The following is a 22168-nucleotide window of genomic DNA, read 5'->3' on the forward strand; positions in this document are numbered from 1 at the left end:
TTTCGAAAAGTCGATTGTGGTCAATTTTAAGAATAAAATTATCATAAGATGGATGAGTAAATTACGAAATTATCATAACGTTGAACCGTAACATGGGTACAAGCCAATTGGCGAGAAAATTCACCACACATTATTTGTAAATATACAGGCAAACCAAAAGACCTTTTAATTTTTCTATTACGGGCAAAGCCGTGCGGGTACCACTAGCATTTCATAAAAGAGTTTCCAATAAAATGCAACATATCTTTACAACATGCAAAAATATGTATCATACAAGCACGCTATTATGAAACTATAATTTTTCGGTTCGTTGTAAGTGTCAGAGAACAACTGCTTCGTCTTAGTTGTTTTCTTCCGAAGCGAGAAACATCTGCGACAATAAGAAATATTTCGCTTTCCTTTTACTTGACGCTACGTAATATGACATCGAACATGCAAAACGTAAAATTGAAAACATTCAGCTGTTACGCTTGCTAGCAACAGCCATTATTTCTTTGGATATAGTTCCTACATTCGTAGATCCTCAATAAGTTGAATAAAATAAGTGTTTCATACATATTGAGTGAATTTGAGTTTCAAAAGTGTTTTTTCTTTACCTGGAGAACTATTCAAGCAGTATATTCACATGAATTTATTTCTTGGCATAAAGTTATATTTTAGTGTGATTCATAGGCGTTGAATTTATTCGACAGATTTGCGAATTATTAAGTCCTTTTTTTTTGTAAAATGAAAATTTTATTTCGTACAATCCGTTTTACTTCCTTTTACAAAAAAGGAAGTATTGTATTCGAAAAAAATTTCACTCAAAAATCGACCTAATTTCCATTTTACTCACCCACGAATGAATATTGAGTTTTTTTTTTGACTCGACCACACGTGGATAAGTACCTAAGAACATATAGACACGCAAAATATCCATAAAGACGATTCCCGAGTTAATTACAACGAATTCTCTAGTGACGTCTGTATGTACGTATGTATGTGTATGTGCGGATATGCGTATGTATGTCGCATAACCGTTCTTTAGTTATGAACGGTAAGTCCTAGAAAGTTGACATTTGATACGTAGACTCCTAGTGGGGTCTAGTTGTGCACCTCCCTTTTTGGTTGCATTCGGGTGCTTCTAAAGGGGTCTTTTGCTCCTTTTTGGGGGTAAATCATTGTTAATTTCGATGTGAACTCAAGTGGTGTTATAACTTGGCGACTAGGCAATATATCGCCAGTCTTTTGGTCGCCAAGTTTTTTCGCCAACTTGGCGACAAATTTGGCGATTTTTTTTAAAAAAATCTGCTTCAATTTGGCCACTGTTTGTGATATTTAGAGAGTAAACTATTGAATCACATTAAAATATCCAGTAATGGGGAAATGACATTAAATTGGAGTAAAAGGAAGTCATGTGATGCAAACATCAGCTCGTTAATACTATCCCACTAATACTTTTTTCTTTTTTTTGAAAATGTTTCTTTTACTTTTAAAACTTTATAACAAGGACATCTAAGCCATAAGTTGCGTTATGATGTTAAATAAATTGAACGACTTATGACAGAAACAAAGGTTTTAAAGTACTATGATGATAAAGCTTTACGAATAATTTAACATATTTTGAACAAATTAAATTGAACAAACACCTTTGTGAGTAAAAAGGAAAATAAGAAATAACAACGTCCTATAGCGCAAGTTATCTTTCGTCGAATGTTTTTTCATTCATAAGCTCATTTCTTTTGTATTGAAAAAGGCGTTCCTTGTAACGCCAAAACACGTGTCTGCAGTAATCTGCTATTTGTGCCTTTTGACGTTGTTATTTATCATTTTATATTTTGAACACTTAGATAAATTTTAGAAAACGGTACTCAAATCAAAAGAATTGCAGGGTAAGATTTACTGCATCGGGTCTATCGTTTTAAATTTTAAGTTTTACCACACACATTAAAAGGAAAGGAAAACCATTTTCTTGCGAAATCGTGGACTTTTATGAAGAATAAAAGCACGTACATGCAGCCTTGTTATGAATAGTATTTTGACTTCCACGAAGTACAGGATGTTATTAGACGCATTGCCCAAATACCAAGCATAACTAAAAAAAAAAAATTCCACTGAGTCTTGCATTGCCGGTTCTGCACCTTTGTTTACCCTAAATATAAATAGCCTTTTTGTTCTGTTTTTTTCAGTCTTCTTCCATGCCTAATTTGGTTTTTGTGTTTTCCACCATCCCTAACTGCTTCTATAACACATTTTGAATCACCTGTAGAAATAACATATTCACAGTTGAATACGTATTGATCCGAATGGTACTTGTTTTTTTTTGATAAGGGGGTCCGGGACACATTTTGAATTTCTTTTTATTATATACTTTAGAGTTTTGAAATTTTTTGCACTGATTTACCATTTATTTTATAAGCAAAATCATAACATAAATATGATTTTTTTTTATTTTTATTTTTTTTTATGGTGTTGCTTAAAATTGCTATAACTCAAAATATTCTTGTTCAATTTTCAACTTTTTTCAAATAAATTACGCACAAATATCTAAGCTTTAATTTTTATTCGGGGATTTTAAAAATATTGATTCAATAAAAAAAATATTTGAAGAAAAATTTTAAAAAATTCGAAGATACTTAAAAAAAAATCATAATTTTTGCTGTAAACGTTTGTTTTAAATTCGCCGAATAAAAATTAAAATAAACTGTTTGAAAAAGATATGCTCCAAGTTTCATTACTTTATCTTTATCGGTTCCTGACTAATAAGAGTTTGAATGCAAGAAATCAGAAAAAATTGCATCATAGAGAGAAACGCGTTTGAAGTTTTAAAGTTAAATATAATATTAGTTAAAATCATGCAACAAAAATAATTATATCTTTCGTTCTAATTAAGATTGAAACAAGATTCAAACGTCCTTTTCAGCAGAAAAAAAATGGAGAAGTTTTTTAAATGATAAAAAAATTGCAAAATTTGACGATTTTTGTGTCCTGGACTCCCTTAAGAAGACAAAAAATATTGATTTGACTAACATATGATGTCGGAACTATATGCTACTACAGTTTCGAATGCCAGAAATGAGCGTCGTAGTTAATATGTTCAGCATTTTTCTTTTTGCTTTACCCCTCCCTCTCATTTAAAAAAATACCCAATTTTAAAGTCGCTTTTAAAATTAATCTGTCGTTAAATTTTGCTTTTTAAATTGTTTTAATTTCCTTAAAATTGCTACAAAGGCAAATAGTTATTGTTACATTGTTTAGTAGTATAAATTGTTATACTTAAACTCTCATTTCAATACGAATTTTTTGTTAAGATTACTGAAAAACGAAGAATGGAAAAATAATTAACAAATTTCTGAAATTCTGAGAACTGATTCTCTCGCTTTTATTTCTTCGTAACCGAGCATTTGTTCTAGCTAAAGTAAACTCATTACATTTTTCAAAATGATCTTTAATATTCAGTTCGTTTCTGCTTTAGATTGGTTGCGATTAATGAAAGTAGAAAATGTTTTTTGTTATCCTTTTTCCCAGGATCAAATAGTTTCCGCTCATTATTTCAGTTTCATATAGGGTGCATTTCTTCTTTTCTTTTTCTTTCTTTTTTTCTCTTTTCTTTTCTTCTTTTTTTTTTTTTTTGCAGAAGAATGCCTAAATTCGCATAAAAAGTTATAATTTGCTTTTTGTTGCAGGAACTCGAAACTGAACTGCTTAAAAGAAAGCTTTAGGTCACATTATGGAATATTTACCACTTAACTCGCTTTTATTTATAGATCTATTTTTATTTTTTATTTATTTTTTTTAGTTAAGGAAGGAAGAAAAATCCCGGGTTTGTGTTCGACAATGCCATAAAATGCAGCAAACAAAGTCTTCAATCAGAGAATTCAATAAACTCATAACATTTTGAACTATTGATTGGTACATTTAAAAAAAATGATATCCTTAATAGTGAAAATATACAGCGTGTTGCCGTTTAACCTGCAAGACCTCTATTTTTGCAACCGTTAGTCCTAGATTCATACTTCCAAAATGGTCATTATAAGATACAAATTTAAGATATTAAAAGCGTGAACTGAAAAAAAAAAAAGTTGAAAAAATATGAAGGCTAGCTTATTATATGGTTTACAGGTCTCTAGATGGCATTTGGGGAAGACACAAGCATGAAAAAACAATTTAAACACAAAAGATTTAACATTGGAACGGCCAAATATTCATCGAGATGCAGCACCAAATGCAACGTTTTGTGACTCACACCCAGGGGCGTGCTCAAACATTTTGGGGCACATCACAAATTTACGGGGCATCTCTCCACATTGTTTACACGTTACCACATTTTAAAATGCGCACAAAAGTTTTAAAATAACAACTTTTTTTTTTTTTTTTTAAGAAAAGGTCTTTAAAAAAAAATCATGCAAGTTGTTTTTCCCCTTTTGTAGTGCTTTTATTCGTATACATATTCTTAAAACTTGAAGACGTTCACATTTCGCCTTTTGTCTTTCATGCAATTGGGCTAGTGCATTTACGTGAAACAGAAATAAACTTTGGACAATGATTACTTTTGCCTTGTATCATAATTACAGTATAAATCACAAGCGCATGACGGGAAGTGATCAAATTCGCCGCTTCTTACGTTACTGAGAAGCCAAAATGAATACTCAACGCTAAATAACATAGTTTGCGATGTTAGAACTGAATCGTAAAAACTTGCGCCACTGAGAGGACACGCAACTCTTGAGTCATGACTTGACACCCGATTCCAGATATCGACTTATTAGACAGCTGGCTGCTGCTCTTGAGCTGTTTATGTTCTTTTCTTAGAGACGATTGTTCTTTTCTTTGAGAGAAAAAAAAAAAAAAAACGCATGAAACGAAGCTTTTCTCGTAATTTGCTGTGTTAAATCTATCATGATTCCAGTTTGAAGACGAAAGTTAGCAGTTTTCAAACCAATCGTTCCACTTTTTTCTCAGTTAGCATCTCTGGACAATGATAAATGAAATGAGTACACATTTCATGTGTATTAATTGTTGCTAAACTGATTCCAGATATCGACTTATTAGACAGCTGGCTGCTGCTCTTGAACTGTTTATGTTCTTTTCTTTGGGGGAAAAAAAAACCACATGAGAAAAGAAACTTTTCTCGTAATTTACTGTGTTAAATCTATCATGATTCCAGTTTGAAAACGAAGTTAGCAGTCTTCAAACCAATCGTTCCACTTTTTTCTCGGCTTGCATTTCTGGATAATGGTAAACAAAAGCATACATTTCCTGCGCATTAATTGTTTCTGAGCTGAATAATTGAAGCACCATTTCAAAATCTTCGTTTTAATTTCTTTGAAACAATTTCTTGGTTATACCTGGTAATCAACAACGTTTTGCAGCACAAAATTAGCAGATTAGTGCATACAAGTCTTTCGAGGTGTCAGGGAGCCTCTTTTTCAATGCAAATAGTGAGCTTTTGTATGAAATGTATGCAGTAATCTGCTAATTTTGTGCGTCAAAACGTTGTTGATTGCCAGATACAATTCCGCACAAAGTTATTTATTTATTTCTAACTTTTTAGTTGGTTCATCATATACAGAGTGCGATGATTGGAATGCAACATTTATTTGCAGACGTTTTCTGCTAATTGCTACAAAAATGTGATAACTTTTGCAAAAAATCTACAGTGCGAGCCAAATTATTAGACTAAGACTGTTTTAAAAGCAAATTCTTTATTGATTACATAACTATAGACACATTAACGAACAGTGAAATAATTATCTAGTATTTAGTATGCATTCCCTTGTTCTTGATGAGCATTTTAAGTCTTTTTGGCATTATATATACTCACATACACGTACTCACTAATTACCTAAAACTAACTTTAAATATAACAGAGCACACTAATAAAAAGAACTAAACTGTTTAAGCTGATTGAGGGTATGTTCCTGGTAGGTAGATAAACAAAGAACATAAACAAAGTAGACAGTGCTGCCACCTGCAAACATTAAATTATGCTAAAATAACGTAATAATCATTGTACAGTATGTACTGTACTTTAACAGTAAAATAAATAGTTTTTTAGTGCAAATAGTGTACAAAAAAAACCCTCTTTAGTCTAATAATTAGGCTAGCACTGTAATTTGTAACTAGAAACCACGATAAAAAGACATTTGTAGACCAATACAAAAAGGAGGATTGCAAATTAGGAAAATCTACTATATTTGACAAAAAAAAAAAAAAAGCTTTTAATAAAACATACTTGTGTTACAGTTATTGGGAATGTGACCACAATCATCACACTACAACTTTTTGGCTTTGTTTTAACTCTTTGACTTCTTATTGTCTTTTTGATGTTGCTTAGTACTACATAAGCGCGGCTTTTATCTCGGTGTTCATTAGAGAACTGGGAAGTTAAAACAACTTACCTGGTTTTCTAATTCTCACAGAAGGTGCTTTTTTATGCTCTATTAAAACTTCAAGAAAATTTTAGGGAAAATATTACTGTTAAATGGAGTGTTTACAGTGCAGACGGCTTTTACAGTATTTTGTTTTCCGGAGAAAGTAAACATTGAAGAGTCAGTACACCACGTGATTGATAGTATGAAGCGTCTTTCCTTGAACCCCATTCGGTGCAGTGGCTAAAACGCAGTACTGCGATCAATGAGATACAGGTTCAAACCCCGCTGCTTGATTTTTTTTAAATCTATTCTGTGAAATAACCATAGTATTCTTCTTTTTCTACCGTAAAACTTTACTGTAAGATCATATTTAACGGTATAAAGTACAGGCAACATGAATCCCAGTACTTGTTACCGTAAAATATAAGGATTTTTTTACAGGTTTTTTTCACAGGTAGGCGTCTCCATTCTGAGTATTTCATTGAATCACTGACGACATATGACTTGAATACTGTTTAAGGCTTTCACGACCGGCGTCAATATGAGGAGATAACATTTCCGGGCTTATTGGCCGTGGTCTAATTGGATGTGGTCTTACCAAACTCAAACCACTGATGATGGCTGCAGCAAAGCAAGCCGAAACGTCTGGAATTTCTACTCCAATTAGACCACGGCCAATAAGCCCGGAAATGTTATCTCCTCATACTGACATATGACTTGAATCACGGTATTGGAATGCATGACCTCACAACTATACAGAAACAGTTATTAATTGCAAAATCAGCTATCAGTCGCTGTTACATATTGCAAATTTCCATTAAAAAAACTCTTTCGCATACTGCAAATTTAAGCTCATTCTACAAGGCACACTTTTAATATCTACGGCAGATTTTTTTAATAGTTAAAGCAAATTTCATTTGCAAAACCGTACTAAAGCAGGTAGCTAAGCAAAACTGACTGTAGAGTATATTTGATAGATTTAAACGTAGTTTTTGCAACTAAACGGACTTTATCTATAGGAAGTTCCGGATCTAGGAAAAAGCAAACCCTCGCCTTGGACGATAACGGGGGGGGGGGGGCAAACTAACGTTTTTTACTGAGTTGAAACTCGAGAAAAAAAAAACTTGAGAGAAGATAAGGACGGCAGTACCAAAATTTTCCCCGGATCTGAAAAATCGAAGATCCGGCATTGTCGTGGAAAATTGTTACTAATTTGACATTTTTTTCAAAAGTGACATTACTGTATTTGCTTCACTGATAACTGTAACAAATATATCATGTCTTACTTACGGTAAAAGATTGAAAGTTGAGAAAATCGACTTTTACCGGTAACTCAATGGAAATATTCAGTCTTATGTATCTGCCTTTGTGTTTAAATGTTGATATTCACCAGCTATTATCGACATTTACCATAGATTTTGGGATATCATATCACAGTAACGTATGCATCAATGAAAATGAGGTCACATTTATTTTTAAAAATAAGGAAAATATTTCTTTAAAAAAACTTTGAAATGTTTGTCTTGAAGTTTTAACATTAACAAAAATGCTGTTAAAATAAAATTTAAATAAAAAAAACACACACACAAGAAATAATAAACTGCTTTATTGTAAAATTCTGGCTGTAAACGCAGAAATATTGTCCACATAAAGCTTTAAAAAATACCGGAATATTTCCTTCAAATTAAGGAATTTGATTGTTTAAATGCAATACTTACAGCATTTTATGTAAAAATAAAAGTAAACCATTTAAAATTTTAAAAAGTACTTTTAGGTTATTAAATGCTTCGAATTATTGTAAAATTTCGTTTTTCTCTAAATTTCTACCAAAAGACGTTCTATAAAAAGAACCCAAAATTAGAAAAAGATTTTTTAAGACGAATGTAACAGCATCGGCTACTACTAAATTAATTCCAAAAGATATATTTATCTCTCTAAAATTAACTCCAATTAATTACTTCTTCCTTTAAATTAATTGCAGCCGTTAATTAAAATGTGAGTTCAAACTTTTTAAAACTGAAATGTTCCTTAATGGTTAGTAAGATCTGCTATTTCTTAATGAATATGGCTGAAAAAGACTCTCTTATTCACAATTATTTTTACGCTTCAATAAAGTTACTAATATGTTTAAAATCACTGTTTTTTTTTTTCAAAATCATGTGTGTTCAATAATGTTTTACTCATTATAAAGTAAAGAGCTTATTTTTAAATTTTTTGCATAAGCAAAAAGATGTCGTTTTTATTTATTTATTTTTGTCAATTAACAATGTACGCCTGTCAAATAATTTATTTAGATAATTTTTAAAACATTTCCTTATTAAATGGAAAAACACAAATTGCGATGCAATACAACAAAGCAGAAACTTAACTGTGAAATACTTGACACCGTTTTTCGGATTTACATTGAATAGTTTCTTTGTGTACGTCTGTAAAACGTACTTTTTTTACACTTGTAACATAATGCAGATTTTTATACTTTTTACTGTTCAAAATGTGTGGAAGTAGGGATACATTGAGACAATTTTTCAAACTAAAATGTTCAAACGATAATAGATATATCGGAACCTGAATTAGCCGGAACTGCTTTAACCGGAACTCGGTTTAACCGAGATCGGTTTCTTTAAGTTACAATGTTTCGTCAAATGAACAAAATCACTTCAACGTAGCAGAAGCAGCCATTCCTGCTACAGGCACTGAATTATGATTACATTTCCACCATTTAATTTGTTTTTGCAAATCCTCGAGTAAATTTCAGAACACTAAATGATTCTAATTTTTAAAGTGCTATTTAGTTCGAAATGATAGAATCTGAAAGTTAGGTATGGTTTTTTGTGAAGTATATTCTTTTAATTTAGCATTTATGTTTAAAATTTGAAATAATAATAATAGTTTAAAATTAAAGTTAGAAAACAAGCAGCAAAGTTAACTGCTATACTACTACAATATAACGATTAAAATTTACTAATAACGTATAAAACTTACATCGCATTTTCTGACTCGTGTAATGTTTTTTTAAATTAAATTCTTAGTTTATATTTATTAAAGTAAAGTGTAAGTAAAATCATCCCACGTAGTGGTTTGCAAATGTATACATGTTCAAATCCAGAGTTAAAGTGTGGCGGCTGTCTCCTTACAGTTTTTTTTTCTTTTCTTTTCTAAGTACTCTCTTTTATTCGGAATTTCCAATTTAACGTGGAGGTCTAGTCCCAATCATATTGGTCAATTGACTTTCTACTGTGTTTCTTAAAATAATAACAAACTATTTGTGGCCAAGTCATTTCAAGTTGTTTAAACACTGCATGAAAGGATGTCCTTAAGAATACAGGGTGTCCGAAAAGTCCTTGACACATTAAAAAAATTCATAGAAAACCAACAAATTGTCGTATGAATTTGCAGTTTGCACCATAATACTTCACAGGTTCAAGAGTTTTTATGACATCGGGTTAAAAAATGAAAAGGGGAATAAAAGAAGAAGAAAAAAGGCATTTCGCAGCCAGGGTATAAGTATATGCTATGCTTGTAATTCTTCGTTTAGTAATTTTCATTCCTTTTTGCGTTTTCCCATGTCAACAAAAACGATTTAAATGTTACTTTTAAATCGTTTTTGTTGACATGGGAAAACGCAAAAAGAAATGAAAATTACTAAACGAAGAATTACATGCATAGCATATATTGACACCCTGGCTGCGAAATGCCTTTTTCTTCTTCTTTTTTTTCTCCCTCCCCCCCCCCCCTTTATTTTTTTCCGATGTCTTAAAAACTCTTGAACTTGTGAAGTATTATGGTGCAAACCGTAAATTCATACGACAATTTGTTGGTTTTCTATGATTTTTTTAAATGTGTCAAGGATTTTTTGGACTCCCTGTATTATTTTATGTGTCACTAATCGCGTTATTGTACGATCTACATCGAAAATAAAGGTTGCATCAAGTAACGCATATTCAACAATCAGGCTTAAATAAAAGAAAAAAAAAATAGCATAAAATTTCCGGAGAATCAAAGGACCTCTTTGCCCAAAATTGGCCATGATCTGATAAGCTGTAGATTTGTATAAGGAACATAGGCATACATACCTACAGTCTTTTTCACATATATAGATTATCGTATATTTTTAGACATTGTTTGGTAGTCAAAAAGAAATCAATTTTTTTCAAAAAAATCGTATTGTATTTATTTATAAAGAAAGAAAATCTCTGAAACTGAACCAGACTGTTTGTCAGTTTTACATTAACTTACGTACACTTATACACATAGTCTTTCTTTTAATTACAAAAAACAATATATTCAAAACTATAAATTAAAACATTAGCATGCTTTTAAAGAAAAAATGTTTTAAGCAATTTCCTTGTTTGCACTGAGATATTCGTAAGCGATAAATTAGTTATAAACTGAAAAAAAGTGTTAATCTAATCTTTATATTTTTTTATTGTAGTTTGTATTATTTTCTAAATGCACGTAACAATAGTTAGAAGCCTAAACAAAGGACCCGACCAAACGCATCACTTAAAAGCTCTGCATTAAACTGTCCAAGATCTCCGTGCTTAAAATATAAAACTACTTTTCAGAAATTTAGAGCTCTTAGTTGAAAGGTACCTTCTGGCTGTAGTATAACCCTTCTCAAGTAAAGATGCCATTAGCTTTTAGGCCGAATTGCCTCGAATATTGTAAAAGGTTAAAATTTAATGCATATATTTACCAAACTTACCCAGATGCTTCGAAATGGGGTACAACATATTACTGGAGCTAAAATGATTATTGTGCTGACTAAATAACAGCTTGTAAATATTCAAACTGAGTTGTTTTCGTAAATAATGAACAAAAACCAAAGTATTTGGTTTTCAAATAAATTTCAGAATTATCTCTGATGTTAGATTACTAAAATTGAAACTTGTACCACTCATGAAATTTCTTAAAGAGCGTAAAACATTAAAATTATTGATCATAGTATTTGATTAAGTGCATTATAAATTGCTAGATAATTTCTTGAGCGACGTCTATTGATATTCGATATGATACAAAAAAAAAAAAAAAAAAAAAAAAAAAATCTAGGTTTTTTTCAATGTGAGCAAATACAAACGTTGTTAATGTACTATATGTAGTTAAAATACATTTTTAAAGCTATAATTTTGTGGCAAATTAGGTAATCTTTTTATAATTTAAAAAACGACGGTAAGTTAATTGTCTTTCAGAAAAAAAAGTGAAATATCGGAGGAAAGAATTAATGAATTTCAAAGGTTAAGGAGACATTTTAGTTTGTAGAAAGTAATGAAATAATTGAAAAGGCCGCTACTTTTTTCAGCATAATATAATCTTAAAATGTTTCATTTAAACTAACTTTTATTTGAAACTCAATTGCTTTGATTAAACAATTGCTCATTTTGTTACATTTATTAGTTAATATTCGTTTACAACTGCGATTTTAAATTATAGTGCGATATTATTCTTGTTATTTGAATAATCAAATTGGTGTGATGAAATGATGAAGCAAAAAAGTCGTTTATTTTTTCAAAACAGAAATGAAATCCTCAAAAAGGAATTTAAGGAGGTTTTTTTTTGATATTGTATGTATGAATGTGTGCCTGTGCGTAAAAGAAAGAGAAAGAGATATTATTGATGTTTAAAAACAGCCATATTTAACAAAAATCACACTTAGCAGCAATTAATATCGAAAGCAGTAAAACATTGTTTAAGAAATAGTTACTGATTTTTTCTCTTAAAGACAAGACGTCATAATAAAAAACATGTCGTGATTATTTGCTACTATATTGCATATAGTATTAATTTATTTGTTTTGAAATTTAAATTTCTAAACAATCTGCAGGAATTTTAGTGCAATGGGATATTTTATCGATTTTCTTCTCATTTTTTATGCAGTTCTCACCATAATTTGAAGGAAGATATGAACAATGTAAAACAGTAACTTAAGCAAATTACTTGTCAAATTCATACGTGCAATAAAATTTAAATTCAAAACCGTTTTTTCAACTGATTTTACTCACAGCTTGAGAGAATTTCAAGTCTTTTCTTTTAAAACAACTTTCAAAAAGTTTCATCTTAACCTAAATGTGTACACAAATTATATGATTAATTTTACTGCAACTTTTAAAACAAATGTTTTATTAATTAAAATTAAAACGCATGTTTTGGGGAGTAAAATTAATCCTCAAGTACAAAACTTGTGCATGTGAATATAGAACAAACATAGAACTTTGAAAATATGTCTTTCCTAATATACTGTTATAAGGACGTGAAACTAATTAGTGAATAGTTGTTCGAAATCAGACTACAATTTTATCTTACTTTTATCTGCTCTTTCCCCATTCTTGAAAGAACCGTGTTTGAAGATTGCAAGTAGCTATGCAACGGTAAGCAATATATATATATATATATATATATATATATATATATATATATATATATATATATATATATATATATATATATATATATATATATATATATATATATATATATATTATGTTTCAAAATGTTATTTAGTTTCTATAAACTACTTTTTATTTTTTTTTTAAATTGTTGATGATAAAATTTTATTTTGCTGTTGACTAGACATGAAAGTTGAAATATTTCGTTAGTAAGCTGTTGTCTACAGACTTTTAGTTAGTTGACCTTTTTTTCTTTATTCGTAGCCATTTAATTCAGGTTTTCCATCTTAACGAAAATTATAATGCCATCTTAAAGCGTGATGATAAAGATAGGGTGTAGAGAAAAGTATAGAGAATTGAACTGCGTGCATCATTGTATGTACCATAGATGTGCAAATCAATATAGAGTAGACAACAAAATGTAAAAAAAAAAAAAACATTGCTTCAAGTGTTCATGAAGATTCAAAAAATCGAAACATATTTAATAATACTAAAATTTTTGTTCAACGAATAAGGTAGAGATTTTAAACGAAAATTATAAAATGTAGGATGTAATTGTATGCATGAACAGTAAATACAAAAACAACTGAATAACAAAAAAAAAAGTTTGAATCGGAATACTCCCTCTCACATTTTGGGGATAGGTGAAACTGACCGACCCACGTATAAAAAACCCTCATTATCTTCTACAAAAACAGTCATATGTTCATGTTCATGACAATGGTTGCGTTCGACCGAACTCCCCGGTCGACCGGTAAGTAACCGGTTACAAACCGCAGCGTTCTATCATCTATCGGTTACCTCACCGATCACCATTTTAAGCTGTTGATTGGTGGATTGGAGCACGTGATCATTAGTTGTCACGTGATTAACTAACCGGTCGCTTCCGGTCGTGCTCGTCGAACGCAACCAATATATATATATATATATATATATATATATATATATATATATATATATACGTATGCGCAATAACTCAATAAATATTTTTTGAATAAATGATTCAACGTCTTTTATTTCTTTTTTTTAAATTATTATTATTATTAATTTACGTACAATGACATGTTCCTTTTTGTTGTGCAAAACTTCATTTATTTACAGTTTATGAGCTTATTCAACATAGTCTTTAATTTTGGGGATACTTAATGTAATTCAAAATTTAAAAAGTATTTGGCCAATCAATCGGTGGAAATTGGTCTATTCGAAATGATCGGCAAAAGAAATTTATTGAGGTTTATACAGAACTTAACATTTTCATACAATTGTGGGTGAAAAATCTTGAACATCATTCTCCAGTTAAAATTAAATAATTTGAAGAAATTAGTATTTTGCGAATAACTTGGAGAAAATGCATTATGCATAACAGAGCATAATAGGACGATTCGTTATTTTTACATTGCAAGTAAAGAATTGTTGCAAAATAATAAAACAACAGTACAATTACTTCAAAAACAGCTTTACTTATTTTCATTCTAGAAGCTGGATTATTCTTCAAACTAATTTATTCCTATTCACCCTTCTACTTTTGTTGTTTGCCATTTATAATTGGACTCACGTTCCTTTAGATTAATCAATTATACGAAATGCTAAGTCAAAAAGAGAAATTCCGAACGTTGTTTTTCTACTCAAACTACCTTCAATTAAATAATAAATAAAAAAATCAAATAAAAAAATAAATAAAAAATAAAATAGAAATAATATTAATAGTGAATGCAAAAATGCAAATTAATAGCCAAAATTAAAATTAAAAAACGAAGACTTTAAAAGAAGACTGCTAAGATCTCTAATTTATGTTAGGGAACCGTTCTATTTCAATTGAACACGTCTCAATACACTCAGTATACGTGTATATACAGTGGCATACAAAAACTGCATCAAATACGAAAGTTCTCATTTCAAGAATTTTTCGACTGATAAGAGAACAATTCTGCCGCGGGCAGGTAAATTGCAGTATCTGCAGAAATGAGTTTTCGAGGCATTTGAAGAAACGCAGTTTGTATTCATTACTAACGATGAGAAAATGTTGGAATTAGACGCTTTTTTCGCGTGTTTTGTTCAGCGGAAAAAAGCAAAAAAGCAAGCTTGTTCAATAAAGCTAACGTATAATAGATGACAAAAATCCAAAGAAAAAAAAATTAAAATGTTGCAGTTACTGCCTATTACCTGCTCACAGCAGAATTATTCTGCAACGGTTGTCACATAAAATATATGCTTCAGCAGACATCTTTCAACAAAAAAATTTGATCCCAATGCATTAAGGGGACCAGCAAGAAATTGAAGAAACAAAATTGAGTTTTGATCATACTTCATTGTAAATAACTAGGAACAAGCTGTAAATTTCAGAAAGTAGTTAACTTATTATGTACAATAATTAGTATAGATTTTCGTGAAAGTATCATTCATGTTCACTAATATATTGGCATTCCTTTTAAAACATCAGTTTTGTCCCCAATATTTTGGCTCATAAAACGCAGAGTTTTCCTTCAAACCTTACGAAACTCTCAGAAAACTTGACAGCATATACAAGAGAACCATTTTCTAAAATTTGAAATAATAATATTAAAAATTCAGTGAAATATGAAAAATTTAAAACAATTATTTTTTCACTCCGCATACGCAAAGGATAGCAATTTATAGCTAATAACATTTTGTAGCCAAAAAAAATTTGGCAGTTTAGAAAAAAAAATCCAGTTGAATATCTAAAAATTTAGATAGAAATCGGTGAGCTGTATTTCAGTTATTCTCGGAAACGCGATGAAGCACAAGGATTGTTCACACATAAAAGGTTTTTATCTCGAATAAAATTGAACGATTGTCGGCAAAGGTTACAATTTAATGACAAAACACGCTATTTACTTGCATAAAAAAATTAAAAAACTAAAAATTAAAATTTAAAAAAGAAGAAAAAGAAAAAACTTTATCAACTTCATTTACAAAGAACTAAACGTATAATATCAAAAAGGATATCAGAGAATCTCAGCAGCAATAGTTTGTCTGAGCAACTATCACGAAAAAATGAAATTAATTTAATTATTCTATTGCTACATTTTTTTATTTATCGTTTGCCAAATTTTCCTTAACCTTATTTTCTGTGTGTTTTTTTTTATTTGTGAATTGAAACAAAAATGACATTCGATATTGTAAAATTGTGTTACATCCAAACCGTGTAATATCGAAACTGTGTTATAATAATCGCAAATTTTGTTCCATGAAATTGTGTTCCAAAACCCTGTAAGTTAAAATAAAAACTTAACAGTACGACATAAAATCATAGAAAAAACTTTGTGATACGTTTTGGTATTTATACTATGATTTCATTGCGGACATCGCTTTTTATTGCATTTGTGCTCCCGCGAATAGTACGCAAAATTCCCCGCCAATTTTGATCTCTTTTTTCCGTGACAAACCTGCAATCCTACTCATTAGGATTTTTCTTCTGGATAATGGAACGCTTCCTTCGCGAATTATATTATTCCTACTTTTTCAAGACTTATGTAGATATTTTTGCCTGTGCCGCTGAGACTTCTCCTGAGTCATTAGGCTCTTTTTCTTGAGTTTTTCAAGGGGAAAACTTTTTCATAAAGTTTTCCCCTTAATCATACATTTAAAGAATTTTACCCTAATGTTTTCTTCAGAAATTAACATTTCTCCTACATGATAGGGAATTTTTCCCTCAGTCAGTAGCATCTTTCTCCTATCCGACTGTACTTTTCTTTCCCTCATTACGATCTTTTTTTTTTCTCCGCCTTTAGGACTCCCTTTCTTTCTTTGGACATTCTTATATAGCTTTTAAGATTTTAGAACTTACTTATTAGAACTTATTTTTGTAGACATCAGGTCTTTTTCTCTGTCATTGAACTTTTTTCTTCATCATATGTATTTTTCTTTCACAAATAAGATTTTTTTAAATCAGTCACTTGATGTTTTACTTGAACTATCAAGAACTTGTTCCTATTTCTTTGCACTTTTACTTGATAATATTGAAATGATCTTTGGCTTTCGGAATTTTTAGTTACCTATCAAAATTTGCCTCTATTTTATTAGAATTTTTAGAAACTTTTTTTTGTTTGCTGAATATTTCTCTCAGTCATTAAGTTTTGTTATTATCAATGGAATTGTTACGTCAATTAGTTGAATGACTTCAGTAAGATTATATTATAATTGCTTACACAGTGTCCTAGTGTCTTTAATGCTGTGCTCAAGAACCCATTTATGAATGCGTGTCTACGATATAGAAATACCAAGTAGAGCATTGGTACGTGGAATGTAACGACAACCCACTTATCACTTCTAGAGACAACAGTTTCGTCCTTGTTATGGACTCATCTGTCTGGAATAGTCAATAACCGATCTGGTGGCAGATGGTATCTCAGTGAGGCTGTGGACTCTCATTGGTGCGCTAAATTTACTTTTGCTACCGGTTTGTTGATAACATCTGCGTCTCTGGTTGTGATAACTGAGATGTCGCTATATTGTGTTAGCTATATTTTCCATTTTTTGCCGTGCATTAACACGCTGGGAAAGCATAATTAAGTATTTTATAGAAACATTTATTGAACAAGATGAAATCACAATACAAATAACAGAGACTAAAGTTGAATGTGCATCTACAATGAAATTGTACCATCGACTGCTCAGATGCAACATATCGCCTAAAGGTGGCGTTGACTTACATCGGAAGATTTCATATTTATATTAGCGGGAATAGAGATCCGAGTGGCATTGATATATATTCTCACATTTTGCACGAGGATCATCCAATTTTATGACGCAGATTTTTTTTTTTTTTTTTAAACTTCTGCACATTTTATTTTATTGTTGGCTGATGTTCGTAGCCATGCATTTCATTTCATCTGAGTTTCTCACTTAAATCATTTTTTTTTCTAATATGGTCTGCATTATTTTATATTCTCTATCATATTTACACTATTAATACTCAACTAAGAAATTTTTTTCCTGATTAAAGAACTTTCATAAATGTTAGTGGATTGAAAAAAATTTTGTACGAAAGAAAGGCTCATAAAATTTCTAGTTTTATTCTTTTTGACACAAATAATATATATATATATATATATATATATATATATATATATATATATATATATATATATATATATATATATTTGAACAACTTAATAATGTTGTCTTCATATACAAATTAAACTCATTCCTTTTCCTGGGTAATGTTGATATATTTATCGAGAATATGGATGAATGATGAAAAATAAATAAATAAATAAAAGAAAAATAAAAGAAAAGGAAAAACAAATCTGATTCACGTCTTTCACAGAAAATGAAAATGTCGCTTTTTTTTTTTGTTTTGTTTTATTTCCTTTCTTATTCTTCAGCTTTCAATTTTTAGTATTTTTACTTTGAATAAAGTATTTACTGGGTGATTTAATCAATGATAATTTTGCCGAATGGAACTCCATTTTTCGCCGAATGTTGATAATTTGGCCAGAGAACCCCAAATTTCACCGATTGATAATAATTTTGCCGACTTGATCTCCAAATTTTACCTAATAATGATATTTTTGCTGAATCGTCAGACAAAATTTCCCGAATAAGGAAATTTTTTGGAAGGTCACAGAGACTCCCCGTGACCTCTCATCGGCGCGCCTCTAGTTAGAATGGCCGAATTAAATAATATAAATAAAGAAGTAAGTGTTACTTTGTTGAACTATTCTCCAAATCAAGCTGAACAAAACCAATTCCAAGCCTAGGAAATCTATTTGGAAAATATAAAGAAAGGAAACACAGGTGATTTCACCCTAGCTCCAGGGCAACAAACAACGAAAATAAACATCCGACACAACAATATCGCGAATATTAAAAAGCGCCTATCAGAACAACTTTCGCTAGTTCCCAAAGAAAAAAGAACCGCTATCGTTCTCAACTTTGGCTACGGTCCAAAATCCCGAACGTCAATCAAACACAGGCGGGGGTGGGGCTTCGGCCGTGACGACGCAAGAGCAAAATCGTCCAGAGCAGAGACCCTGTCTTGTTCCAGGATAGGACGGAGAACTATCCTGAAGTCGATATGGTTGTCAAAACTTTCCTGTTCCTGCGATGTTTCGTGTTTGTGCCCGACGAAGTAGATGCTCACAGTAGAACGGTGCACTGAGAAAACTTGATTCGTTAATAGTTAGTTTTTGTTTTCTTTTTTATTTTATTTTATTTTATTTTTTCGTCTTCGGCATATCAACGAGGGCTTTCTGAATCGGCACTTTGTTCTTGGAGTGGAATACGTACAACGTGGTTCTTTGGAACTTCATGAGCACCACATGGAAGAAATTAAAGTAGGTGTTTGCGTTGACTCTCTCTCTCGCATTTGTTAGGATAAGTTGTTGATTTTCTCAGAGATAAGTAGTCGATAAAATTGTTGGGGGGAAAACAATAAGAAAAGTTCTTTAGTCCACTTTTAAATATTCAATTCTTTTTTAAACTCAAATGCTAACTTACAAAGTATAAAAATATGATAATGAATCGCATCTTAAAATACTCAAAAGAATTTAAGCATTTATTTTCCAAGATTTTGACATTTTTAGGTTCAAAAATATAAATAAATAGAATAAACAGATAATTGCAAAATGAATGTACATTCACAAAGGAAGAAATCGATTCTTCTAATAGTGAATTACTTATCACTGAATTTAGTTATTGTTATTGATTATTCATTTTCAACTCCTACTATTAACTCACAATCTCTATTTTATATCTTGTTCAAATTTTGCGCAACTCAATGTTCACTCACTCCCTTTGATCAGATTCGTTTGAAATTTCGCATACAACCTCAGATCCAAAAACTTTATTTTGTTTTTAATCAACTTTTTTTCATAAATTCTCTATTATGAGGACCAAAAAAAAAAAAAAAAATGCTCTCAAAAATTAAAATGAAATATCAAGAGAAACCCCTGATTTTTCTGCATCAGACGAATAGTTACGGATCAATATTTATACTGTTTTTTTTTTTTTTTTTTTTGATTGGCCAATGATTACACTTTTTGCAGTAAGTGTCAATGGAAATTTTTAGAGTCTGCTTAGATGTATTTTTTACCAGGGCTTCATTTCTAGCAAAAGAAATGTGGTTGCGCTGTAGTTTGCAGTGTTTTGTACTTAAACAGCCTGAATTAAGTCTAAATTATTAAAGTTCTCATAGAATTGAAAAGAAGTGCAGGGGCTTAGCTCTCGCAATCTCTCATACAAATGAAACATTGCTTATTACTACTTTTATATCAACTAAAGTAGCTCAACCTACGGGTCACATCCGTCCCACGAGGTTGATCAATGTGGACCGTTGTTTTGTTACAAATCGAAGAGCACATTGAATGACGATATTACAAATTTGGAGCAAAATATTCAGAAATCGGTTTCTGAAAAACAGATGCATTTATTAAAAGAAGAAAAGTAATTAATAACAGCAGTTATTGTTTCTTACTTTTCTTTCCTTTCCCACATTATCCCATGTTATTTAGAAGAATTTTAAATATTTAGAATATTTTTCAATATTTTGGAAATGTGTTCTAGTCAGCTGAAAGAGACTTTTTTTTGATTCTTTCTTCTTTTATCTTTGTAAAACTGAAAGTTTGTTAACTAATTTTCAAATTTCTAAATAAGAGAAATACATTAAAAATAGAGTACTTAATATTGATTTGAAAAGTAAAACGTATTAGTAAGAATAAATATAAATAGTACTTGGCTCGTGGATAATATATATCATCATATATCAAGCTATCCCTGTTCTCTTTTAAACTGTTAAACTTCTTTCTGTGCTTCTTCAAGGGTTAAGGCACTTAAAACTTTTCTGTTATCTGAATCTTAATCAACTTCATGTTTGACAGATTCGGGAACACAAAATAAACAACTATTCCGAAGACTTTTTTTTGTATTATAAGTAAAAGTATTCTTCTTAAATTGATCATAAAATAAGAGTGCTTAGTAAGATTTTAAAAAGCGAATAAAGAAAAACAAAAAGAAATATGAGGGTTTAATAATTGCTACAATCACCAAATAACTTATGCAAAAGGAAGACAGCTAAAATATCATAAATATCACACTGCAACATTAAAACAGCGATGAAATGTATAAACTAAATTGAAATTTTTTTGATGTTAAATTAGTAACAAAATCACAGTAAAAAAATTTGCATCTTATTGTATTTTTTTCTAAATTTTTTTGATACGAATACTCCATTTAATTTTCTCAACTGTACCGGGAAACTGTTATGAATCAAGCATAATAATAAACGAATCTTCTTGTTTTGTTTTATTAAATTAACTGCAAAATCAACTTAGTATAAAAACTCTTACAACAGATTTTTCTTGATGCCTTAACGTACCGTTTAAGTTTACATTCCATTGAATAATTCTATGAGTATATATCTGTTTAATTTTTATTCAGATCATTTCGCATAAATAAGAAAAATGAAAACGTTTAAAATATAAATTTTTGCTAGCTACATTTAAATTTTGGATTGTTTTTTGTCACGTAACTTTATTATTTTTTTTAATTTCAAACGTGGCATTTTTATCATAAAAAACGCATTTATATATAATTCAGTCTCTTTTTATGAACCTCTCCAATTTTCAATACGTTTCATTTCGGATTTATTTTTAGAACATCCCATTTACTACGCAGAGAAGTGCTTCTGATGCGCAATCAATTCCTTATGTTTATATGAATTTTTAAACCTTGCTTTTGAACCGGAGTTTTCTTAACTGTTTTGGAGAGTTTATGACGAGAAGGTGAGCAATCAGAGTACATCACAGAATATTTTTCCTGGGAGGGGGGGATTTACCCTCTTTTTTTATGCATCTTAAAATTGCTTCACCTGCGCAGCTATGAAGAACGTTTTAAAAAAATAACGGTACTTAAGGTTGAAAAATTTTCTGAATGAAAAGAAAACAGATATATAGTCATAGAATGGGGTTGTTTCCTTCAGTCAAAAGTAGTACTTTTAGTCACTGAAATTGATAGAATAAGCAAAAAAAAAAAAAAAAAAAAACATGGACCCGGAAAATTCTTTCATTTTCCTAACAGTTATTTTTTAATTAGTATTTTTAAATGTCCGATTTCTCAAACAAGGCGTGGTCTATACAACGTTACGTGGTCTATATACGTCACAAATGATGCATTTTGGCGCTTCTTTGTACCGCGTTTCCACGTTATGATAATCAAGAAGCGAATTAAAATTCCGCTCTACGCTTGCTATCAACCATATCGTTGCCAATACCCGTGAGTAAAGGTGCGAATTAAATATTTTGGACTGTGAATGGCAACACTGAATGGCATTTTGTCATTTGTGATGTTATCGGCAAGAAATGTCAACAATGAAAGCGCACAGATTTAAGTAATTTTTTTAAAATATTTAACTTAAACAAATTATTTAAAAATGGTCAGATCCTATGTTTTTAAGCATGCTCTTTCAGAAAA

At 30.4% G+C, this 22168-nt stretch overlaps 1 protein-coding gene across 2 annotated transcripts in view; it reads left to right on the plus strand.

Moving 5' to 3' along the window:
- The window catches only part of LOC129223381 (calmodulin-like), a 311700-nt gene that overhangs the window by 71769 nt on the left and 217763 nt on the right, over nucleotides 1-22168 (plus strand). The window contains exon 1 of one of the 2 annotated variants that reach the window (XM_054857961.1): nucleotides 18736-19035. The exons of the other annotated variant lie outside the window; for it this stretch is intronic. Within the exon in view, the coding sequence (XP_054713936.1) occupies nucleotides 19021-19035 (15 nt within the window). The 5' untranslated portion in view covers nucleotides 18736-19020. Of the gene's footprint in view, nucleotides 1-18735; nucleotides 19036-22168 lie in introns of those variants that run through there. 2 annotated transcript variants of the gene reach the window in all.

Source organism: Uloborus diversus, chromosome 5, assembly GCF_026930045.1.
Source record: "Uloborus diversus isolate 005 chromosome 5, Udiv.v.3.1, whole genome shotgun sequence".
In the NCBI taxonomy this organism is placed as follows: Eukaryota; Metazoa; Arthropoda; class Arachnida; order Araneae; family Uloboridae; genus Uloborus; species Uloborus diversus.